Below are 19,801 nucleotides of genomic sequence, written 5' to 3' on the forward strand. Positions count from 1 at the left end.
AAAGGTTAAAGACATAGGGGCAAGAAGAGTTAACTGATGGTCCCCGAGGAAGCTGGCTGGGGAGGAATCATTAGCAACCTGTTGTTAAATGCTTCAGAACATTCCTCACAGAAGAGCCAAGACTGCATGCACAGTAGGCTAACTTGACACTTGCTATTTCCTCACAGGTTGAAACAATGGCAGAAAGCCATAAAAGAGACCTGACAAGCAACAGATCTATGTTAATGAGGCAGTGAGAAACGAGCACAAAACCAGCTGCAGTGGGAGGGTTGCCCGTATGGCAAAGCGCAGTCACACCCGTTTATCTCTTCCAGGTAACCTTACCTGGACAAATCTACATGGCTCTCACTCATATACTTAAGAAATGGTTTTGCAAAATCTTCCCCCACAATCTATAGCATTTCAGATCTAGAAGGGACGTTAAAAACAATCTAATCCTCAGCAAAATGGACCCAAATCAAGGATGACATTTTCTTTTCCCGGCTGGTTTCCTTTTTTCCTCTGCTGGGTAATAGGTCTTTTAATAAAGTTCACACTTTTTACTAAAATATGACAAGACATAGCCCGTAAATACAAATTCTCATCTTTCCATCTCCAGATCTCTAAATGGTTTAATAATTTACTCCCTCTCAGTGCCTTAAAAATGGGACTTTTATCTTTGAATTAATCTGTAAAACTGTTTTCTTCTCCTCCCCCTTGCTAAATGGACTCCATTTATCACTCATTTTATGGGAGCTTATCTACCCCAAGAGAAGTGTGATCAGATAACCAGGTCCTTAGAAAAGCAGAGGAATGGCTTCTATTGTCTGAGAACCTCTCTTTGATGTGAATTTTTTAGGAAGGTTATAGGATGTCACCAGGGTCTCTTGCATATTTCATGGTCCAAGAAATTATTACCTTGGTCTCAGGGTCTGGAGAGGCTTTTCTAAACATGCTTGCTGGATCCAACCCTTCATAATGATTTGAGGATGAGCTTAATCCCCAGAGACTGAACATTCTTAGTTTAATGCTGTGATAGAATATGACAGATTTATACATTGTTCTGATACAATGAAATGCAAAGAGATGAAGTGTTTTATTCACACAGTAACCTCTTATTTCAACAGTTCACTGGCTGTTATATCGGCGTTCTTGGCCTCATACAAAAGGCCTCAGGAGGCATCGCTGTGAGCCCTGCACAGCAGCCTCACCAGTTTACAGAGGACAAAGCACAAGGCCATGAAGTCAGGAAGGAAGAAAACAACCACATAAACCAACAAGAAACAAAACCAGGGGACTTGGAATGTCCAGTCCTCAGAGTTACCCATAGAACTCTGCCATTGAGATGTCGTTTCCTCTATCTGGATACAGAAGCCACAGAGGAAACGCTTGCTGACGAATCCCTTCCCAGGTCCATCATTCACTCAACAAACATTGTTGCTCATCCTTCAGTGAACATGGGGCTCCTCGAGGAGCTATGAGGAAGTGCACACAGAGAGAAAAGGGATACAGTTCTGCATGCAAGGGGAAGGCAGCCTTGGGAGGAAACCAGGCAAATACTTAAAGCCCATGCGTTATGTACACTCCACAGTACAGAACAGAACTTCGGTGTTACAGAGGGAGACACAGAGAAGAGGTGAGCTAAACTATTCCTGGGGTAGTTGAAGAAAACTTTAGAGAATCATTTCAAACAAAAAGCATTTCAGCTCTGTTATGGACCAAACTCCTGTATGTTTGGTTCAATTCCCCGGGTACAGACATGGGGAAAGATTTGGTGCCCCTCTCCTAACAGGTGCTCTAGCTATAATGTTAGTGGGTACAGGAGCTCTTGGCCACGACGCTTCAGGAGATTCAAAAAGTATATGAATGAGCATGACAGAGATGTTGGCTCATGCTCTCTCCTAGAATATGACCAGAATTTGACATGGGGGATAACAGGAGTTACCTTGTTCTTATTTACGAGAGCAAAGCACATACCACCAATGGGCGTTCTGATGTTCAGGTGGGAGCAAGCGGATGCAGAAAAGCCTTCTTCAGCACCAACATGGGAAAAACGAGAAGGAAATGGTTTGCTCCACGATTCCCTCCACCTCTAGTTTTGAGAGAGAGAAGAAAAAGCAGACCTCATTCTGAAGTAAAGCCTGGCTGCTCACAGGTGTGACTGAAGGACGACAGCACAAGCAGCAGCTGAGAACTGGTTAGAAATGCAGACTCTCAGGCCCCAGCCCCAACCCACTGCAGCAGATGCTGCATTTTAACAAGCTCCGAAGGTGATTTGCATGTACTTTAAAATTGAAAAGCTCACTCGGGAGACCGTGTGGTGGTGGCTGCACATTGGAACACCTGAGGAGCTTTTGAAACTACTGATCCCTCCCCCAGGAATTGTGATTTAAATGGTCTGCTCCCTAAGTGATTCCAAATGTACAACAAAGGTAGTAAAGCATTTGGAGGCTTCCTGTTTCCCAAGAGAACCTCTGAAATAGCCACAGGTCTGGGTGCTGCTGACGTGGAATGACTACAAGAGTTCCCTCAAACCCAGGGAAGTGGCCGCCCCATCCTGGTACAGGTACACCTGGAGACAGAGGCTGGCTGTCCATCTCCAGGTGCTCTCAGCTTACCCCTATGTACCTACTCACCAAGACGCTTCACTGTGCATTTCAGGACGTGGAATCCGTGTGGAAATTTGTAGGAGAGATTAAAACCTTAAGCCCAGAATGTTCTATGTTTGAGTATTTAGCTCATCCTCAAAGCAATCATTTTTATAAATTAGTTTCATGTGTACAAGACAATGTACAAGTTAGACATTTCACCCCTCACAAAGTGATAACCCCCCTCCCCCATCTACTACCCCTCTGACATCATATACAGCTGTTACAATTCCACTGACTCTATTCCCTATGCTGTACTCCATATCCCGTGACTATATATATATATATTAAATTATAGTTGACATACAATATTATTCAGCTTCAGCTTCAGGTGTACAGCACAGTGGTCAGGCATCTACACCGTCTGTTCCTCTTTAGTATATGTGCTGCTGAAGCGAGCACACCGTCTGTTCCTCAAACACATCATTTGCAATTAACTTGGGGTCCTCTGTTCTGGAAGGTGATAGGAGAAAGATTGTCCAAAAAAGTTAGAAGCCTAAAGTTGGATAGCAAATCACCCCCACCCCACCCCCCAAAAAACAACAGAGAAGAGTTCCCCACAGGAAGCAGCACCCAGCAAACCACGGCCCTGAGTCAGCACAGGGGAGCCCCAGCCCCGTCCAGGGGAGCCTGGTAAAGCGTCAAGCTCAGCTGCTGGGCTGGGCTGCGTGCGCGGCGGCTTCTCGTCCCAAGACCAAGTCTTAAGAGCAACTTCCCTTCCTCCGCTGCTTAAACACTTTTTTTTTTTTTATCCTGTGCCTGGAGAGAAGTGTCACATTTTGCTCACTCCCGACCCTTCTCCCCCAGCCCCTCCCAGAGACGGTGTGCGAGTGCGGAGGGGGTGCCGGGAGCCACCTCCAGCCTCGGGTGACTGCGGTAACTAACTTCCAGCTCCGCTCCCTGCAACGCTATGAAGTTCCTCGGGGAGCCCAGGAGCCAGACAGCTGCTTTTCTGCCTCTTTGCTGGCTCTTTTTGAAGATTCTGCAACCAGGGCACAGCCACCTTTATAGCAACCGCTATGCTGGGTAAGTGGAGCGACTTTTGCGCCCTGCGTGGCTTTTAGTTGGATAAGGGGGCTGATTTGGGTACTGAGCACGCCTCAGTTTTTCGGGTCGGTGGTCGCTGGGTGGATCAGCACACTTTCTTGGCCACCTAAAGTACCATGTATGTGAACTCCCAGCTCTTTGGTTGAGTTCAGTGAGAGAATGCGTTTGGGAGCAAGTGTAGCGTTTCGTACTTTTTATAGTGTGTCCACATAAGCTGTGGACCGCTGTTGAATGGGGTTCTGTCTTTGTCGTAGCTATGGCCAGCGTTTGCAGTATTTGCCTCGGTTGATGCTCGATGGAAAGGATGCTGCTGTACTATGTGATTTATGACCTGAAAACTAAAGCTTCTCCTTTCCAATTGTATGCAGGAGCAGTGGGTTGAAATTCACCAGGGATTAATTTAAGAACTGAGTGTGGTTAGTTAGTTTGTTCGTTTTTCAGTGCTTGTTTGGCCCACAGTGTGGTTATTAGAAAGATATTCAAATCTGAGTGATGCAAATGAGTCCATTCAAAATAAGCAGAATAAAAGTAGCCAACTGTAAAATGTGTTTTTCTGAAGGGACAAACATAGAAGGGGAAGGAAGAACAATTCCCTTTTCCCCCCCTCTGTCGGTTCGCGTGCTCTGTGCTTGCCTTTGATGGGGAGGCACAGGCCTGCACATAGAGCAGTGTGTGACTATGCACATCTTCTTATCCTGAAGGCTTGCTGTGGACTAGACAGCATGTGGTTTGCTGGAATTTGCAGGGGGTCGTTCTTTGAATCTGGAAATTACAGCATTCTTGCGTTTTAGAGCTGGAAGAACCTTAAATAGCTCCTCTCGTTCCATTCCTTTCTAAAGAGGAGGAAAACCAGTGTCTTAAATCTTTTTAAAGTAGTCTACTATCACTCAATAATTACCAGTTGAGGAAAGCTTTCATATAGATCTGGATTATGACCGGGGAGTGCCCGGAGATTTAAAGCAAAATTGGTCTTTCTAGGAATAGTGGAGAGAAGAATTTATGTATGTGACCCTGGAAAAGAGAATTGTGTTTCTCTTTTTCTCTGAAAGAATCTGGGCTCTGCCTTTAGAGTCCCCCTGAATGCAGTGCTTACAGAGGGAATTTCAAGAACACGTCCTCAGTTTTAGGGGTTGCAGGCTGGGAGCAGGGGCTTTGGTTGAAATGGAGACTATAGATAGTAATGCAATCCCCAATTTTTCCACCCTAATGTTCCCACGAGAAACATAAAGGAGTTAACATCTGAGGGCTGTTTTTCGGGCTCCCAGACACACACACATGGTCCAGGCTTTACATCCCGTCATTTGTCCCTGCCCTTGGGTAAGGGACCTCGTGTTTAATGACTAATGGTACAGGCTCAGGTTGTGGAGGAATTTACTCTGACTCTTCTAGCTGATTCAGGCCATGTGATAAACATACATCACAGGTTTTGATGTGCCGTGTGACACAGAACCTTGCACCACCACTCAGCTGTGGCCCTTTCCATAATGGCTTCAGTGTGTGGTGTTCCTCAGGGACAAGTTACCAGGCCTGCTGGAGCTGAGCAGGTGTGTGCGCTTTCCTAAGCACCACTTAGCAGAGGAAATGAGCCCAGTGACGGCGCCCTTTCCTTCTAGAATTTGCAGCAACTGGAACCTTTCTGGAGGAAGTTGCACTACCTTTTCTGTTGCTCTGCAGTGAAAGTCATAATTGCCGTTTTCTTTTGAGCTGCTACATGATAAGTTAGTCCCAAATGTATAAATAACCACGTGTCTGAGAGTTGGAAGGAAAAGATGCAACAATGAGAAACTGAAGAAGGCAATCTTACCTGTCCATCACTGCAGAAGCCTAGAGCATCCTAAAAACCAGAAATGTTTCTGGGCACATTCACCATCAAAGGTGGGTGTTTTTTTTAACTTACCTGCGTTACACATATACCTTATTCTCTCGTCACCAAAGACAAATACTGTGTAGGTTTGGGAGTATTTTGTTTTATTTACTTGGGAACTACTTTCTGTAAGATGAGCTCTTCAGTGACCAAGAACCTGATGAGATGACATGGTGGAATAGTATTTAGCATTATTTTTGTCACATTATTTTTGTTGCCCATCCAAAGTTCTAATTCTAAACCACCTCATTTTTATCCCTGATGTAATTTGTTTTGGTTTTGCTGTTAATCATTATGGAGCAGCCCTACTTCTTGCATTTTTATAAATGTATTTTTGTAGGTCTTGGTTAATCGAATAATATGGGATTGTCATCTGCAGGACTCTCAACATGGGTAAAAGATAGAACATTCAGGGCAGACCAGCACGCCCCCACCAACAGCAGTTATTGAGTTCCATCCTCTTTATAAATAAACTACTAACAATTGGATAGTGTCAATTTTATAATAGGTGTTTAGTAAACGGCAAACTTTAAGTGTCGCAGGAAAAGAATTGTGGCTAGACTACAAGGAAAATCTGATGACAAAAGCTAATAATACCTATTTTGATAGCTATATTAAATTACACATTTACAAGGGAGATTTAAAAATACATAGCAAAAATAAATAAAAATGCATAGAAAAGGAATAAAGCCAAAATGTGGAAAATAATTTGACTTCAAATAACATCTATTGATACTCTACTATCAGAAGGCATTCAAGGCCTCCAAATGCAAGTCAAACTTCCCTGATAAATAAATGTCAGTCAGTGAGTGGATTCCCCCCCCACCGCCCTGCCCCCCCCCCCCACACACACCCAGGCAGACATCATCTTGTTCTTTCCTTTTCACCCATCTCCTCGTATTCCTGGAAGCAGACCTAGTTATGTATTACACTGTGATATTGAGGGCAAAGACGTAAGGATCTTTTGCCTCACATGAAATTGGGGTAGATTTTTTTTCAGTGATGGTAATAGAGATCTAAGACAATAAAGCGATAAATTCTGGCAATGTTGTAGGCTTACAGTGGCTATGGTTTTTTTGAGAACTACTTACTCAGTACCTCCTTTGTGCGAGTCAATGTAGCATAATGTTTATGTCTTGAAATTCAACTTGCCTGGGTTTCAATTTCTGCTTTCCCATACTTAAAGGCTCTGTTACCTTAAGCTCATCACTTAACCTCTGAGCCTCTGAGACAATGTAGATAATATTAGTTTTTTTGAGGATTAAATACACTAGCATGGATAATGCATGGTTCTTGGTACTTAGTACTTAATGAGGTTGTAAAATAGCTAATACTTAATATAAACATGTATACAAATATTAGTATTCTCAACAACCTTATGCAGGTTTTGGTATTCCCATTTTACAGATAAGCTGAATGAGATACAGGCAGGGTAACCCAAGGCCAGTGCTAACTAACCCAAGGTTACTATAAGGCTACAGTTGGGATTCTAACCCAGCTCTGTCTGACTCTACAAACTAGTACTTCTCTCTCTGCCACCCATTCAGATAGTCAAAAGACTTGCTTCAAAGAAAAACTGAATATTTAATCTTACTTGGGGAACTGATTGTTTCAGGCTAATCAAGGAAAGGACTAGATTATGTAGGTGAAATTGGAAGTTTAACCTTGGTCACCTTTTCTAGGGTGATGATGAGTCACTGAGGATAGATGATTATTAGAAAAGCAGGCAGAGACCACAAGAGATAGAAAAATGGAAAATGAAGAAACTTTAGATTGTCACAAAGAAAACACCAAGAAGTAGCACGGAAAGTGGCTGCGGGTGTGTGTCTTCATTCACTTAACAAGTATTATTCGGATGCCTACTCTGTGCCACGAACAGTAACCAACAGAGCCAGTGCCCTCTGATAACTTGTGTTCTAGTCAGGAAAATAGCCCCACACCCCGCATTAGTATAGAAGCTATAAGTGCTTTTTGGGATGACAGATACTATGGGGATTAACAAGAGAGCTTGATGGACCAAGAAGGACGGGTAGAAATCCCCTCAGGGCCTCACCTACTCTGGTCACCTAGCCCCGCTGTATCTTGGGAGGGGGAGAGAGAGAACTCACTTCCTGCCACCAGCACTACCTCTGGGGATGTAAACCCACTGGGATTGGATCTGCCCGCAAGGACCCCTGACTCCTCCTTCCTCACCCAGTCCTGCATTCATGGAAGACCCTTTCATGTCTCAGAGCAATTCTTCCCCTTCTCTTTTCTTAGGGGTGTAGCTCCCAGGACTCAGCCTTTTCCCCAAGACTGCAGGTGTGAGCAGGCCTGCTTACAGCCACTAGCCAGCGGGTGCATTCTGATTGGCCAGTGTCCGTGCTGTAGCCACAGCCCCGCCCTCTGTCCCTCACCTGCCACCACCCCACACACATCCCAGTTATTTTTCATCCATGGAAGCAGGATATAGAGATTCGGGAATTAGACTTAAAAGGAAATAAGATATATTTTGAAACATCAGTTTGACCCTTGAAATCTGTAAGCAAAGAGGCCCCATATTGGGATATGAAATATTGAAGAGAAGAGGGGTGTGAGAAATACAGCGACTAGGTAGAATAGACAACTTCAGAGACACCGGATGTGTTTCCCCCTACCTAGTCCCCTCTATCTCTCAACAGCACCTTTTAATTCTTTTATCCTCCCAAGGTGACTTCCTTTTAATGCTCTAACCTTCTAGAAACCTGGAGTACAGGAGATCATGCTGGTCATGTGAATCGGAGAGTTACCTTCTGTGTTGATAGTTAAAGTTCTTCTCAGAAAGAATGGCCATAAAGCATCATTTGTCCAAGACCCGCCCAGTTTGCACAAACTGTTCTGGCACAGTAATCGGCAGTGCCCCATTTCAGTCTGAGAAGGGTGCTGATTTGGATGGTAAATGGTGGGGTAAAAATCATTTACTATGATTGCTGCTTTAATGAGCTTTATTTCAAGTGTTCAACTACCCTCTTTACTTCATGCCCAAAGAGCACATTTATCTCCATTTCCTTCCATTCCTGTAAAAAGTGTCCTATTCTCTCCCTTGTAATAGCCACCAGCCATGTCCAGGACTTCTTTATCTCCTCCTAATTGAAAGCAATTTTCTTCTAACCGATCTACCTCTCTCGAGTCCTTTTTCATACTGATGATCTCCCTAAAGTAAGACTTGTTGTGTTACTCCTGGCCCAAAGATCTACTTGGCTTCCTATCGCCAACTCCATCATACTCCTGAATCCTCTGCCTGGCTTTCGAGGCCTCTATAATCAGACTTTCCACCTCTTCTCCTGCCTATGTTTCACTCTGCCTCAGCCCTGAGAGCCCTCTGGAGTCAGGTCAGAGAAATAGCTTCCACAGAGCTCATCTTTTACAAGCAAAGCAGGCAGGCCTCATTCGTAGTAAGGACCTGACGCAAGAAGGCTGTGGTGTGTTCTTTGAGTTGGGGCCTCCTGCTTTGCTATTTACAGATGTGCAGTGCTGCAGCTCTCCCCTCCTCCGACCTGTACTCCTTGGGGATCAGCATTCCCTCTGCCACTGAGCTAGCCAAAGGAGGAGCATTTCAAATGCTCCTGGGCCACTGTCTCCTTGGAGCCCAGTCTGATAATGGAGCCTTTATTTTGTGGTGCCAGGATGCTTTCTGGGTAATACCACTAACATAATGATTTCCACCCCTTGAAATGCAATGAAGGATGTCAATGTTTCATAACTTCACAGCTTATATTGTACGAGTTACAAAAGCATTACATGTTTTTCTGTCTTTGTAAATGGGATTACTGAACAGAAAATAAAACCCTTTTGGGGACTTGGTTTAGAGTCTTCATTACAATTGCAGATAACTGGTTTATAGGATTAGAATTTGCTTTGCCAAATAAATGCTTTCCCAGTCTGCCTCTGGGCATTTGCTTCTTTATGATAAAGTGGAATGCAGAATATAAAGCTTTAGAATCTCTTTCTAGGAAGTATAGGAAATTTCCTAAACTATTAATTATGTTATTAAAGATTGAAGCAAACTTCTGAGTGATTCTCTTCAATAAAATGACCATCTTTGTTCTTTTTCTCACTGTACTTTGAAAATAGACACTAAAATCTTTTTTTAAAAGTTTTACTACGTTATTAAGGATACTATAGAGTTGTTTTGGTTTATTTTTCTTTCTTTTTCTTTCTCTCTCTTTTTTTTTTTTTTTTTTTTTTTTTTTTGGTATAACAAAGAGCCCTCAAACTCAATGACTTACACAAGAAATGTATTTCTTTCTCGTGTAAAAATACAGAGCAGGTACAGTGAGTTGTGCCAGAAAACCAGGCTTCCTCTGTCCATACCTCTGCCGTGCTCAGCACTCAACTCCAATATGTGGTTCAAGAAGAATCTTCTAGCTCTTGCAGTTCAGCCAGCAGGAAAGTGGAAAATAATGGTCACTCCCCTCCCCTTTAAGAGCACAGTCCACATGTTCAAACATCACTTCCTGCTGTCCGGAATTAGTTAAATGAACTGTAGCTGCAAGGGAGGCTGTGAAATAATGGTCTTGAATTAGGGGGCCAGATCTGGGAGAACATGCTGAGAAATCACTAGCAATATCTCTTTCTCTCTCAGTAGTCACTCTGATATTTAATGATGACCAACCCCTTCTGCCCTCCAGTTGGTTCTCTCGAAGAAGCTATCCACCCAAGTAGGCTTTTAGAATTTTGCACTTCAAACTAATTTAAAGTGTGTACTTTTATTCTGTAAATGGTCTTTTTAAGTCAGAGTGTCAGAACTGGAGGAGAGAAAAAAAATCATAGCCCAGCCGCTTTATTTAATACATAAGGAAACAGCGCTCCAAAACGGTAAAGGGATTTGCAGAGCTCGTTGTGGAGTTAGGACTCAAAACCCAGGTCAGCTGAGTTCACAGCATGCTTTCCAGTTAATAAAAGTATCTTTGGTGAATCCAGAAATCATCTTATCCTTTCCTAGTCCCTAGAGTTGTTGGGGATGAAGCAGAGTGACTTGGCAAGGCTGAGAAGTGTTTAATGAGGGAGGATTTAATTTCATTTCTATAAATATTCGTAGGGTATCTGGTCCTCAGCTAGTCTGGGACGACAGAGATAGAAGAGCCATCCACGTGCACAAGCAAAATGAGTAACTCGGACAAGTAAACAAACAATTCCAACTCTGGGATCACGGTGCCCTCAGGGAAAATCCTTGGTGCCGGGTGAGCGCAGGGGAGGGTAACTTAATCCAGACTGAAGGGTGGAGAGAAAATCAAGGAAGCCTTCTTGGATGCCAGATGAGTCTTAAAAGACAAACAGGAATTTGAGTGGATTATTAAATTGCCAAGGTATTTTACATTTTCCTTTTAAATGATTCATAGTTAAAGGACATGGCCCTGATCTCAGTCATACTGTGTTTCCCCGAAAATAAGACTTAGCTGGACATTCAGCTCTAATGCGTCTTTTGGAGCAAAAATTAATATAAGACCCAGTCTTATTTTACTATAAGATCTGGTTAATATAATATAATATAATATAATATAATATAATATAATATAATAAACATAATAAGAGACTTGGTCATATGAGACCCAGTCTTGTAATGTAATATAAGACCGGGTCTTATATTAATTTTTGCTCCAGAAGACACACTAGAGCTGATTGTCTGGCTAGGTCTTATTTTTGGGGAAACACAGTCAAAAACAAGTGGAAATTAGGTTAAATCTTTTCAAACATGGAATATATTGTATGTGCAAAGAACTACAGGCGAGAGGGCTTGGTCAACTCTAGAAAATTGGAGCCATTAAATATGACTAGAATAAAGGGTATTTCTCTTGATGGGACTAATGAAAGGTATGTAAGGCTTTAAGCCTATGTCCCATAACATGGGGTTCTGACTTCTTCCAAAGGTTACAGTGTGCTGATGAAAAATTTTAAATAGTATATATAGATAATTTGATTTTTTAAAGAGAGTTCCATCTGCCATCATTGAGAACAGATGACATGAGGCTTGAAGATTGGAGGCAAGAGGAGTGGGATATCATGGTGACCATGGGAATATGTGTTACAGCCTGGCTTATGGCAGTGACATTCGAAGGAAATGGAGACAAGCAATTAAAGGACTATCTAGGAGGCACAATTTTCACAAGTAACCAAAAAGAAGAGGAAAGAGGAAATAGTGTAAAGTAATTCTTAGGATTTTGTAACTAGACTGAACTCTTTGCAGAGAAGTTAAGTGCTGTTTGAATATGTGTAGTCTGAGGTGCCTGTAAGATGCCCAGTTGGATAGATGGGTCTGGAGCTCGAGAGAGATCTAGACTGTGAAACAGATTCCAGTAAGTGATGTGTAAATAGAATCTCTTGAAATCTTGAGTGTAGGATGGAGCACCCAGGAAACACTCATTACATGAAAAGAATAGAGAGCCCCAAACTGAACAGAACAGAGGAGAAAAGCCAGAGAAGAAACTAGTATAAAGGCCTAGAAAGAGTAAGAAACCCAAGACATGTCAGAAATCCTGGAATATAAGAGATACAAGAAAGGAGAAGTCCGTCACATCAAGAACTGCAAAGTTGTATCCATTGGTCTGGCCATTAAGAAATCAATTGTGTTATTAGCAAAGGTGCTTTTGGTGGAGTAGTGAGTAAAAACCAGAGCACAGTAAGCTGAGAAATGACTAGGATGTGAGGAAATTAGCAGGGAGTGAAAACCATAAATCCAAGAAGTTGACCCATGAAGGTGGGGTGGTGATGGAGGTGGAGAGTCGATAACTCGAGTTGAAGAAGCATTTTATTATTTAGCTCTTCTTAAAATATGGCCATGTCTTTTCTGTATTATGTGAGATGGTAAGAATAAGAAGAGAGGGAGAGCCTGTAAATAAAAGAGAGGGTATAATGAAGTTGAAGTTAGGTCTCAAGAGACAGAAAGCTAGCTGGCCTGTCTTTTCTCTGTCACGTAGGAGGAGAGATCCTGGTCCCGTGAAGAGATAGGGGACCCAATAAAAGGAGAGATGACTTGGTTTTATAATGTCCCTGCGGGGGACATTTTAAAACTTGGACCTTCAGAGGGATCACCAAGCATTACTGAGGGGCCAGCTGATGGTAGAGATGAGTCTGTAATGGAACCATGAACCCCGCTCCATGATTTTTTTTTTTTTTTTTTTTTAGGATCATTCCGTGTTTCCTCATGTTATCTGGAACATGACACCATGGACCCCATCATTAGCTCTATTACAACAATTCCAAAAAAGGGTGAGGGATATACCTTTACACAAGCCCTTAGGAAGCCAAAAAACCAAGTCAAGCAAGATTCATGCCAGAAATTACCCCCATCTATTCTCTTCTTTTCTTCTCTGTGTCTACAAGATAGGCCTCTGTGGCCTGTGTCTGGCTCCTTTCTTTAGCACTTTAATGGAGGGCAGGAGGAGACAAAGGGAAGGTTATTTCTTCCTCAGCCTTCCTTCCCTGGTTTCAGTGGCACAGCTCTGATGGTAGCTGCTAGCCTCTGTAGTCATGGCTCCTGCTGGACACGCTGCCAAGGCCCAGCTCTGCCTGCTCTCTAGAAGATCATTTTTTCTTTCCTCCTTTTGTCCCTTCAGACCCAGGAATCCCTCATCACTGGGAGCGTCAGCATCTCTTGTCTGTTCCCTTACCTGGCCCACATCTCTATAAATAACTCCTTTATTAAAGTCTCTTCGGTTGAATCATCTGAGCAGAGCTCTGTTTCTGCTGGGACTCTGACTGAGAAAGAAACCAAGCTGGAATTGAAAGCAGAAAGAATACACATTTAACTCTGAAGATTTGTGTTAGAGAAATTTCTGGAGCTCAAAATGAAAGGAAACAGGGCAGAAATGAAAACAGCAGTGGAAGAAAGAGAGGATAAGGAAAAGGCTGCCAGTGATTTCTATTTCTCTAGCATTGCCTGAAATGATAAAACACTTTATAAATTGGAATATAATCTAAGGTGTTATATTCGGTAAATTAGGATGTCTAATATTAGTTGGAAAGGCTCTCATGTAGACACATCCTGTTACAAAATTGATTACCTTTTTCATTACCTTCTATCTTACGGGAGAATTAAGTAAAAGATCTATGAAAATGTCTAAGTATCTTCTTAGCCAAGTGAATGGGCCTCACCTCTCCCTCCTCCTGTCAGTCACCTAAGAACTGGAAATACCATCTTCTCCATCTCCAGGCCTCCCACCCTCATCCCAGGACACTTAGTGACCAAGTACCAGGAGAACTAATGATGACTACCTGCCATCGTTCTTTATTCCCAAGTAGGGTCAGAAATCTTCAAAGTAGAGAGAGAGAGACAGAGTCTCTACCTTCTGAGGGCTTATGTTTTAATCCAACAATCTAAACTGGAAAAATAATTTGAAAATACAAGTATATGAAGTCAACACACCCTCCTCTTGCTCTTTCTCTACCTTTGTTTTCTTAACACATACATCATGTATGTTTAGAGCATCTCAGTCTTAGGTCACCAACTGCTGAAATATGAAACTTCTATGTGATCACACATTTTATCACTGGGTAAGCATCCTGGTCTCTGCACGTACAGAATCTGTAACCATTTGCACATGGGACCTCATCTGCCATCTTTTCATTTCTCCCATCTACCTTTCAGATTGTCCTCTTATTGGGCTGATTCCTCAATCACCTCAATGTGTACTAAGCTCCTTTTTGTAGTTTTTGTGAGTGTAATGAGAACAGAAGACTTGTAACAAGATATGATTGGGACCCTATTATAGCTTATCAATCATGTGTCCATGGAACGTATATAATGTGTGTATTATGATGTGATTGCAATGTATTTGGCCTCAAAATTGGGACACATGGGGAAGGTTAGAAGCATTTGGGACAAGCCTGTGTAGCAAGATGGTCAGAGTAGTTAGAAATTTGCTGCTGAGAAGAGTTCTCGGCCCTTGACTTACGGGGCAAAAAAGGACACGTGTGGGAGAGTCCATCTCTCCCTGTTTTCAGATCTGTGTGTGAAAGCAAAGGGCAATGATTGCAAGGGACAAATAGAAAATTACCTTAATATCTGATAGGAAAACCACTTTAGTATCGCCTAGAAAAATACTGTCTGCCTTGTTTCCTCTGCCTAAAATAAAGGTTTCTTTTCTCTTTTCCCCTAGAAGCCTAGTTTGCTGAGGTAGTTCACTCTCCACAACAGTTCTAAAAACTCTCCAATTACTTCAAGCCCCCAGTCTGCCTAACCCTCCCTTCCTCCCAACCCCAAACCTTTTACTAATAAATAAGAGCAAAGAAATGTACCTTTCCTTTCCTGATAAGATAGAGGCCATGCAGCATCTGACCTGAGTTATCTGGGTTCCATCATCTCTGCTTCAAACTATACAGGTCCCTTTTCCTGCCTCTTCTTTCCGAGACAGTATCTCATTCATTCAGTCAATACTGTTTGTTGAGTGCCTACCACATGCCCAATACTATTTTAAAGCCTAAGGGCGGACAGAGGTTTAAGTGCTAGGAATATAGCACTGTTTTAAGCACCGGTGACTAAAAATAGTCTTTCGCGGGATTTACATTCTACTGGGATGACAGAAAATTAATAAACTATAGTGTTAAATTCTGATAAGGGTTATGAAGCTGGATTAAGCATAGAAAGGGGGTAAAGAGTGTCAGGAGAAGAAGTAAGAGGAATAATAATGTGAGACCAGGAGCCAAGTGAAAATCTGAGGGTAGAAATTTCCAGGCACAGGGAACGGCAGATGGCATGGGAGCCTGGTTGGCATGTCCCTGGATTCTCAGACCTTCAGGGTCAGGGTCACCTGGCAACTTGTTAGAAGTGCAAATTCGCCACACCTTCCCTCCCCATCAGGAATGCTGGGGGTGGGCCCAGCAATCTGGGCTTTAAGGAGCCCTCTGGGTGATGGAAGCAAAAGTTTGTGGAACCACCATGGAAGACAAGCACCAAGGTGACATGGAAGCTGGAGTTGCGTGGTTGAGGGGAGCAGTTACTCACCCTTTGTTCCTGCTGCGCCCCTGTAGATGTCCCGCTACGTATCAGGTTGGTGCAAAAGTCATTGCGGTTTTTGCAACTATTTTCAACGTTGTAAACCTCAATGCCTTTTGCACCAACCTAATATTTTCTCGTTACACTGTGAAACGTCTCAAAATCACCTCCACCTCTCTCGCTCTGTGCCTTTGATTACGGGGCACATTTCTGAGGATGCCCTCCCTCCTTCATGCCCGCCTGCCTGCCTTTCATGAGTCAGTTCAAACACGACTCCTCCAGCCACCAATCAGCTGTGATAGCTCCCTCCTCTGAAATGCCCTAGCGTTCTATCTGTCATTTATAACAGTCACCACATACTGCTGCATACTCTGGTTGTCTGTGCATAGCCTGTCTTCCCTTGTTGGTTATAAGCAAGGTGGAGAAAGGTGTTATATCTTATTCTTACCTGTATTCTCACAATCCCCAGAATTTGACATATTCAGTAAAAGTTTGGATGGATGGATGGATGGATGGATGGATGGATGGATGGATGGATGGATGGATGGATGAAAAGGAGGCAAGGAGAGAGGGGGGAAAGAGAGGAAGGCTGGCAAGGAAGGAAACTAATAAATTAGGAATCAAACTGCCAACATTTGCACGCGGTTTTGCCAGTAGGTTTCATCCACGACTAGTGGGAAATAGAAACCATTTGTCCCTTATGGCTGCAGGAGAGATGTGGGGACCCCTAGAGCTGTCACAAGTATGTGCCTAAGTGTGATATTCCCCACCCTCACGTCATTTTCTCCCTGTTCAGTGTGTTTTGGGAATCACTCACTTGATGGCCCAAATTTGGTCTCAGATGTTTTACTTATACAAGCTCCTAAAATTGCTTTGAACGGCATTCTGCATTGGGGAGATTTCTGAGGCTAAGCCACTGCTTCCTGCCTAGAGCCAGAATGGAACCATCTGGTCAATATGTTTACTGGCCATTGCCTTTTACCAAATTTAGAGAAGTGACCCCTGCCTTGTTGTTTTATCCTCTAAGGAATATGTATGACATCATCTGAGATTACAGATCACTCCTCAATCATCAATTCATGTTGAGGTTAATGTTTTCTGTAGTCTGTGAACACTTTTACGAACCAAAGGCCTTCTAATTTATCTCTCAGAATTTTATTGGTCATGCTCTTACTTTTAGCTCATCTTTTTCTAACTCTTTAGATGTCTTGATGCAGTAAGAATATAAGTTGGTTTGCAATTCCTATAACTCAGTTCACCAACTCAGATCACCGTATAAATTCCAGGGGCCAGAGAAACAGAATGGCCCCGGAATGTATAGGCAGTTTCCCTTAAAATACGCTAATAATAAAAACTTGAACAGATGGAATTGATCAAATAAAGTGCTGTGTGGTTCAAAATGTCCTGAGACTTTACAGCCTTTGGTGTTTAGAGTGCAGCATGCTTCCCATGGCAGCACTCAAGCTTTAGTAAAATCTGTAAATATCCAGAGAGAAATTGTGTGAAATCAGTTGGTCCCTGTGAGAAAGGCTTCGTTTCAGAAAGCCTTGAAGGAAGGAGCTGTGGAAGAAAAAAGTAGGGGCAGATCAGGACCAGCTGAGAAATAGCAAGGGGATGGTCCCAAGGTAGACACTTGCTAATATATAGTTCCCCAAGAAAGCCTATGGCATGGCAAAGGACTTGTCACCGGCTTGGCCTTTTTGTTCGTATGGGAAAAAGCATTTGTTTGTTCCTTCAATGCAACTTCTATAGAGAGCATTTAGCTAACAGATGAATAGCTCACCATGGGCCCAGCTATTGGTAGGTTATTCCTTTCTCAGAAAGAGATCTTAATAAGAAAAAAGTCAGATGAAGTGCTAAAGTGAAATTATTGCCAATTCAACCAACTCCCCCAGAATTAAGCATTCTAAACCAACCAGTGGAAAGATGCAAAATCAACATGATAACCCTGTCTAATTTCTGTAATAGCAAATGGCAAGTACTTAAAAGACTGATGTACTGAAAATGGAAAACTCTGATGGTAAATATTTCGCAAAGGTTTTGTACTCTTATACATGTTGTATAATTTATTTACAAATCATTAAGCGTAGCTCTAGTAAACAGATTTTACCTTTAAGTACTATGAGTTAGCCTAAGATTCTTCTGTTCACTTCATAGTACAAGGGGAAGCCAGTTCTTCATTTCACCCAAACTAAAAATATCCATTAACTTCAAAGAATAGAAATGGCCAAGTGGGGGCCCATGAGAATAGTACACGGTAAGTGGTAAGACCTGTAATTTTCTTTCCCTGCCATCACCATTAAGGACACATGGTGATCTTGCTTTCTCAGTTCAAGCCGTAATTCATATCTCCCATACTTTGTGGAACACTTTATAGTCTTTATCTATTTGTTTTATCAGACTTTAAGCAGCTTATGGGGCTCCTCATTTGACAATTTGACTAAGACATGCAAGCCCATCTTTCTTGACATTAATAGAAGCAAATAATTGTTTTCTTTCGTAGCATTTATCCTCCAGAACATTACTTAACTTTCTCCTGAGCTCTCAGAATGCGCTTAGGTAGCACGTATCACTTCGCATTGAATTGTCTGTTTAACTGTTTCTTCTTCCTGACTAACCTGTACACTTTTGGGGGGAAGGAACCCCGTCTTATTCTTCAAGCCCAATCTCTACACGGACTACAGATACCTTTACGTTTTATTACTGTGACCCCTGTACCTACTGAAGTTGAACCACAATAAGTTGCCAACGTTTGACTGTTTTTTATCTAAAATAACAATCTCATATAGCTCAGCCCAACATAAGCTTTAACTAACTCTGAAAATTGAAGACATTTTTTCCGTGCTGTGGAAATACTAGCAGTTTATATGCAGATTTTCCATGAAAGTAGCAAAGATCTATCAAGTTCACAGAGTGTCTTGTTAGAGCTTCTCAAACTTTAATGGGCAAATGAATCACCAGGGCATCTTGTTAACAATGTTGATTCAGCTTCCAGAGGGCTGGGGTAGGGCCTGAGACTCTGCATTTCTAAGGGGCTCCCAAGTGCTTACATGCAATGCTATGTAAGTTCTAGATCTGCAACTAGTAATCTCTGTGACTTTAATAAGTCAAGGAATCTTCCTGGACTTTGCTTTCTGTAATGTGTAGGGAGTCAATTGGTGGTCTATTCTTTCCAAGTCCAAGTTTATGACCTGCCAGGGTCATATTTACATATGTGATTAGAGTCTGTACAGCAAAAGGTTAGGGGCACGAGCTCCATCCTGAGACTGCCTGGGTCCATGCCCCAGCTTTTCCATTAACTTTGTGACCTTGGAGAGAGTTACTTCATCTTTCTATGCCTCAGTTTCCTCATCTGTAAAATTGAACTAATATTGAATTAGTTCATATATGTAAAGTAAGACAGAACCTAACACAAACACAATTATTGTCAGCTATGTGCAGCATTGGTAGTTGCTGTAGTTTCATTTCTGAGAAGCTTTCCTAAGAGAATTATGTAAAATATAGGCTAAAATTTAGAGTGTACAGAAAGATGTTTACCACCAATTTGTTATTTATTTTATCAAAACCTGGGAAGCTACCTAAATGTTCAACAGTAAGAGAAAGGTTAATTATGGTACATATTATGGCATCTTTGTGCCCGTTGTAAATGTCTAAAAATAATTTTTAATGCTAGAGAGACAATACAAAATGGGGAGAAAACAGGATACAGAACTGTATTAACAGCTTAAGTTTAACTATGGTTTCTTACATATGATATAGTTCACCATATCTGGGAAGAAAATGCTCCAAAATATTAAGTGATTATTATGACCAAGTGATAGCATGAGAAGTGATATTTTTCCTTCCTCCTTACACTGTTTTTCTGTATTTGCTAATTCTACATGAAGCATGAACTACTTTTATATTCAGAGAAAACATAATTTGAAACATGTGTAAGTCCCCACCCCCCACCCAACCTCGCCAAAAAATCAACCCCAAAACAAGGATTTCAGCTTCTGTGGTGCCTTATGCCAAAACTGTTCTAGAAGCATTACAAATAAGAATCAGAAGTCAGTAAATTTAATAATATGACACTCAGGGCCAAACTAATGACTACAAAGTGAAACAAGCATGTTCATTTTTTATTTCTGAGTGAAAATGAGATTGTTGGGTATTCCAACGAAGCATTAAATGGCCAAACGGGCTGCCTGGCTGCAAGTCACATAGATCCTGGGGAGAGTGTAAAAGAGGGGAGCAGGCCGTAAGGCTTTTCAGTTTAGAATCGTAGCAGAAACAACCAGCGTCATGCTGATATGTGCATTTAAGTAGATG

General features: G+C 42.1%; 1 protein-coding gene across 1 annotated transcript in view; it reads left to right on the forward strand.

Moving 5' to 3' along the window:
- The first annotated feature begins 3,274 nt into the window (after positions 1 to 3,274).
- CPA6 (carboxypeptidase A6) overlaps positions 3,275 to 19,801 on the forward strand; it is a 224,912-nt gene continuing 208,385 nt past the window's right edge. The window contains exon 1 of the mRNA XM_019725306.2: positions 3,275 to 3,653. Coding sequence (XP_019580865.2) covers positions 3,538 to 3,653 — 116 coding nt within the window. The 5' untranslated portion in view covers positions 3,275 to 3,537. The remainder of the gene's footprint in view (positions 3,654 to 19,801) is intronic.

This window comes from Rhinolophus sinicus, linkage group LG14, assembly GCF_036562045.2.
Source record: "Rhinolophus sinicus isolate RSC01 linkage group LG14, ASM3656204v1, whole genome shotgun sequence".
Lineage (NCBI taxonomy): Eukaryota > Metazoa > Chordata > Mammalia > Chiroptera > Rhinolophidae > Rhinolophus > Rhinolophus sinicus.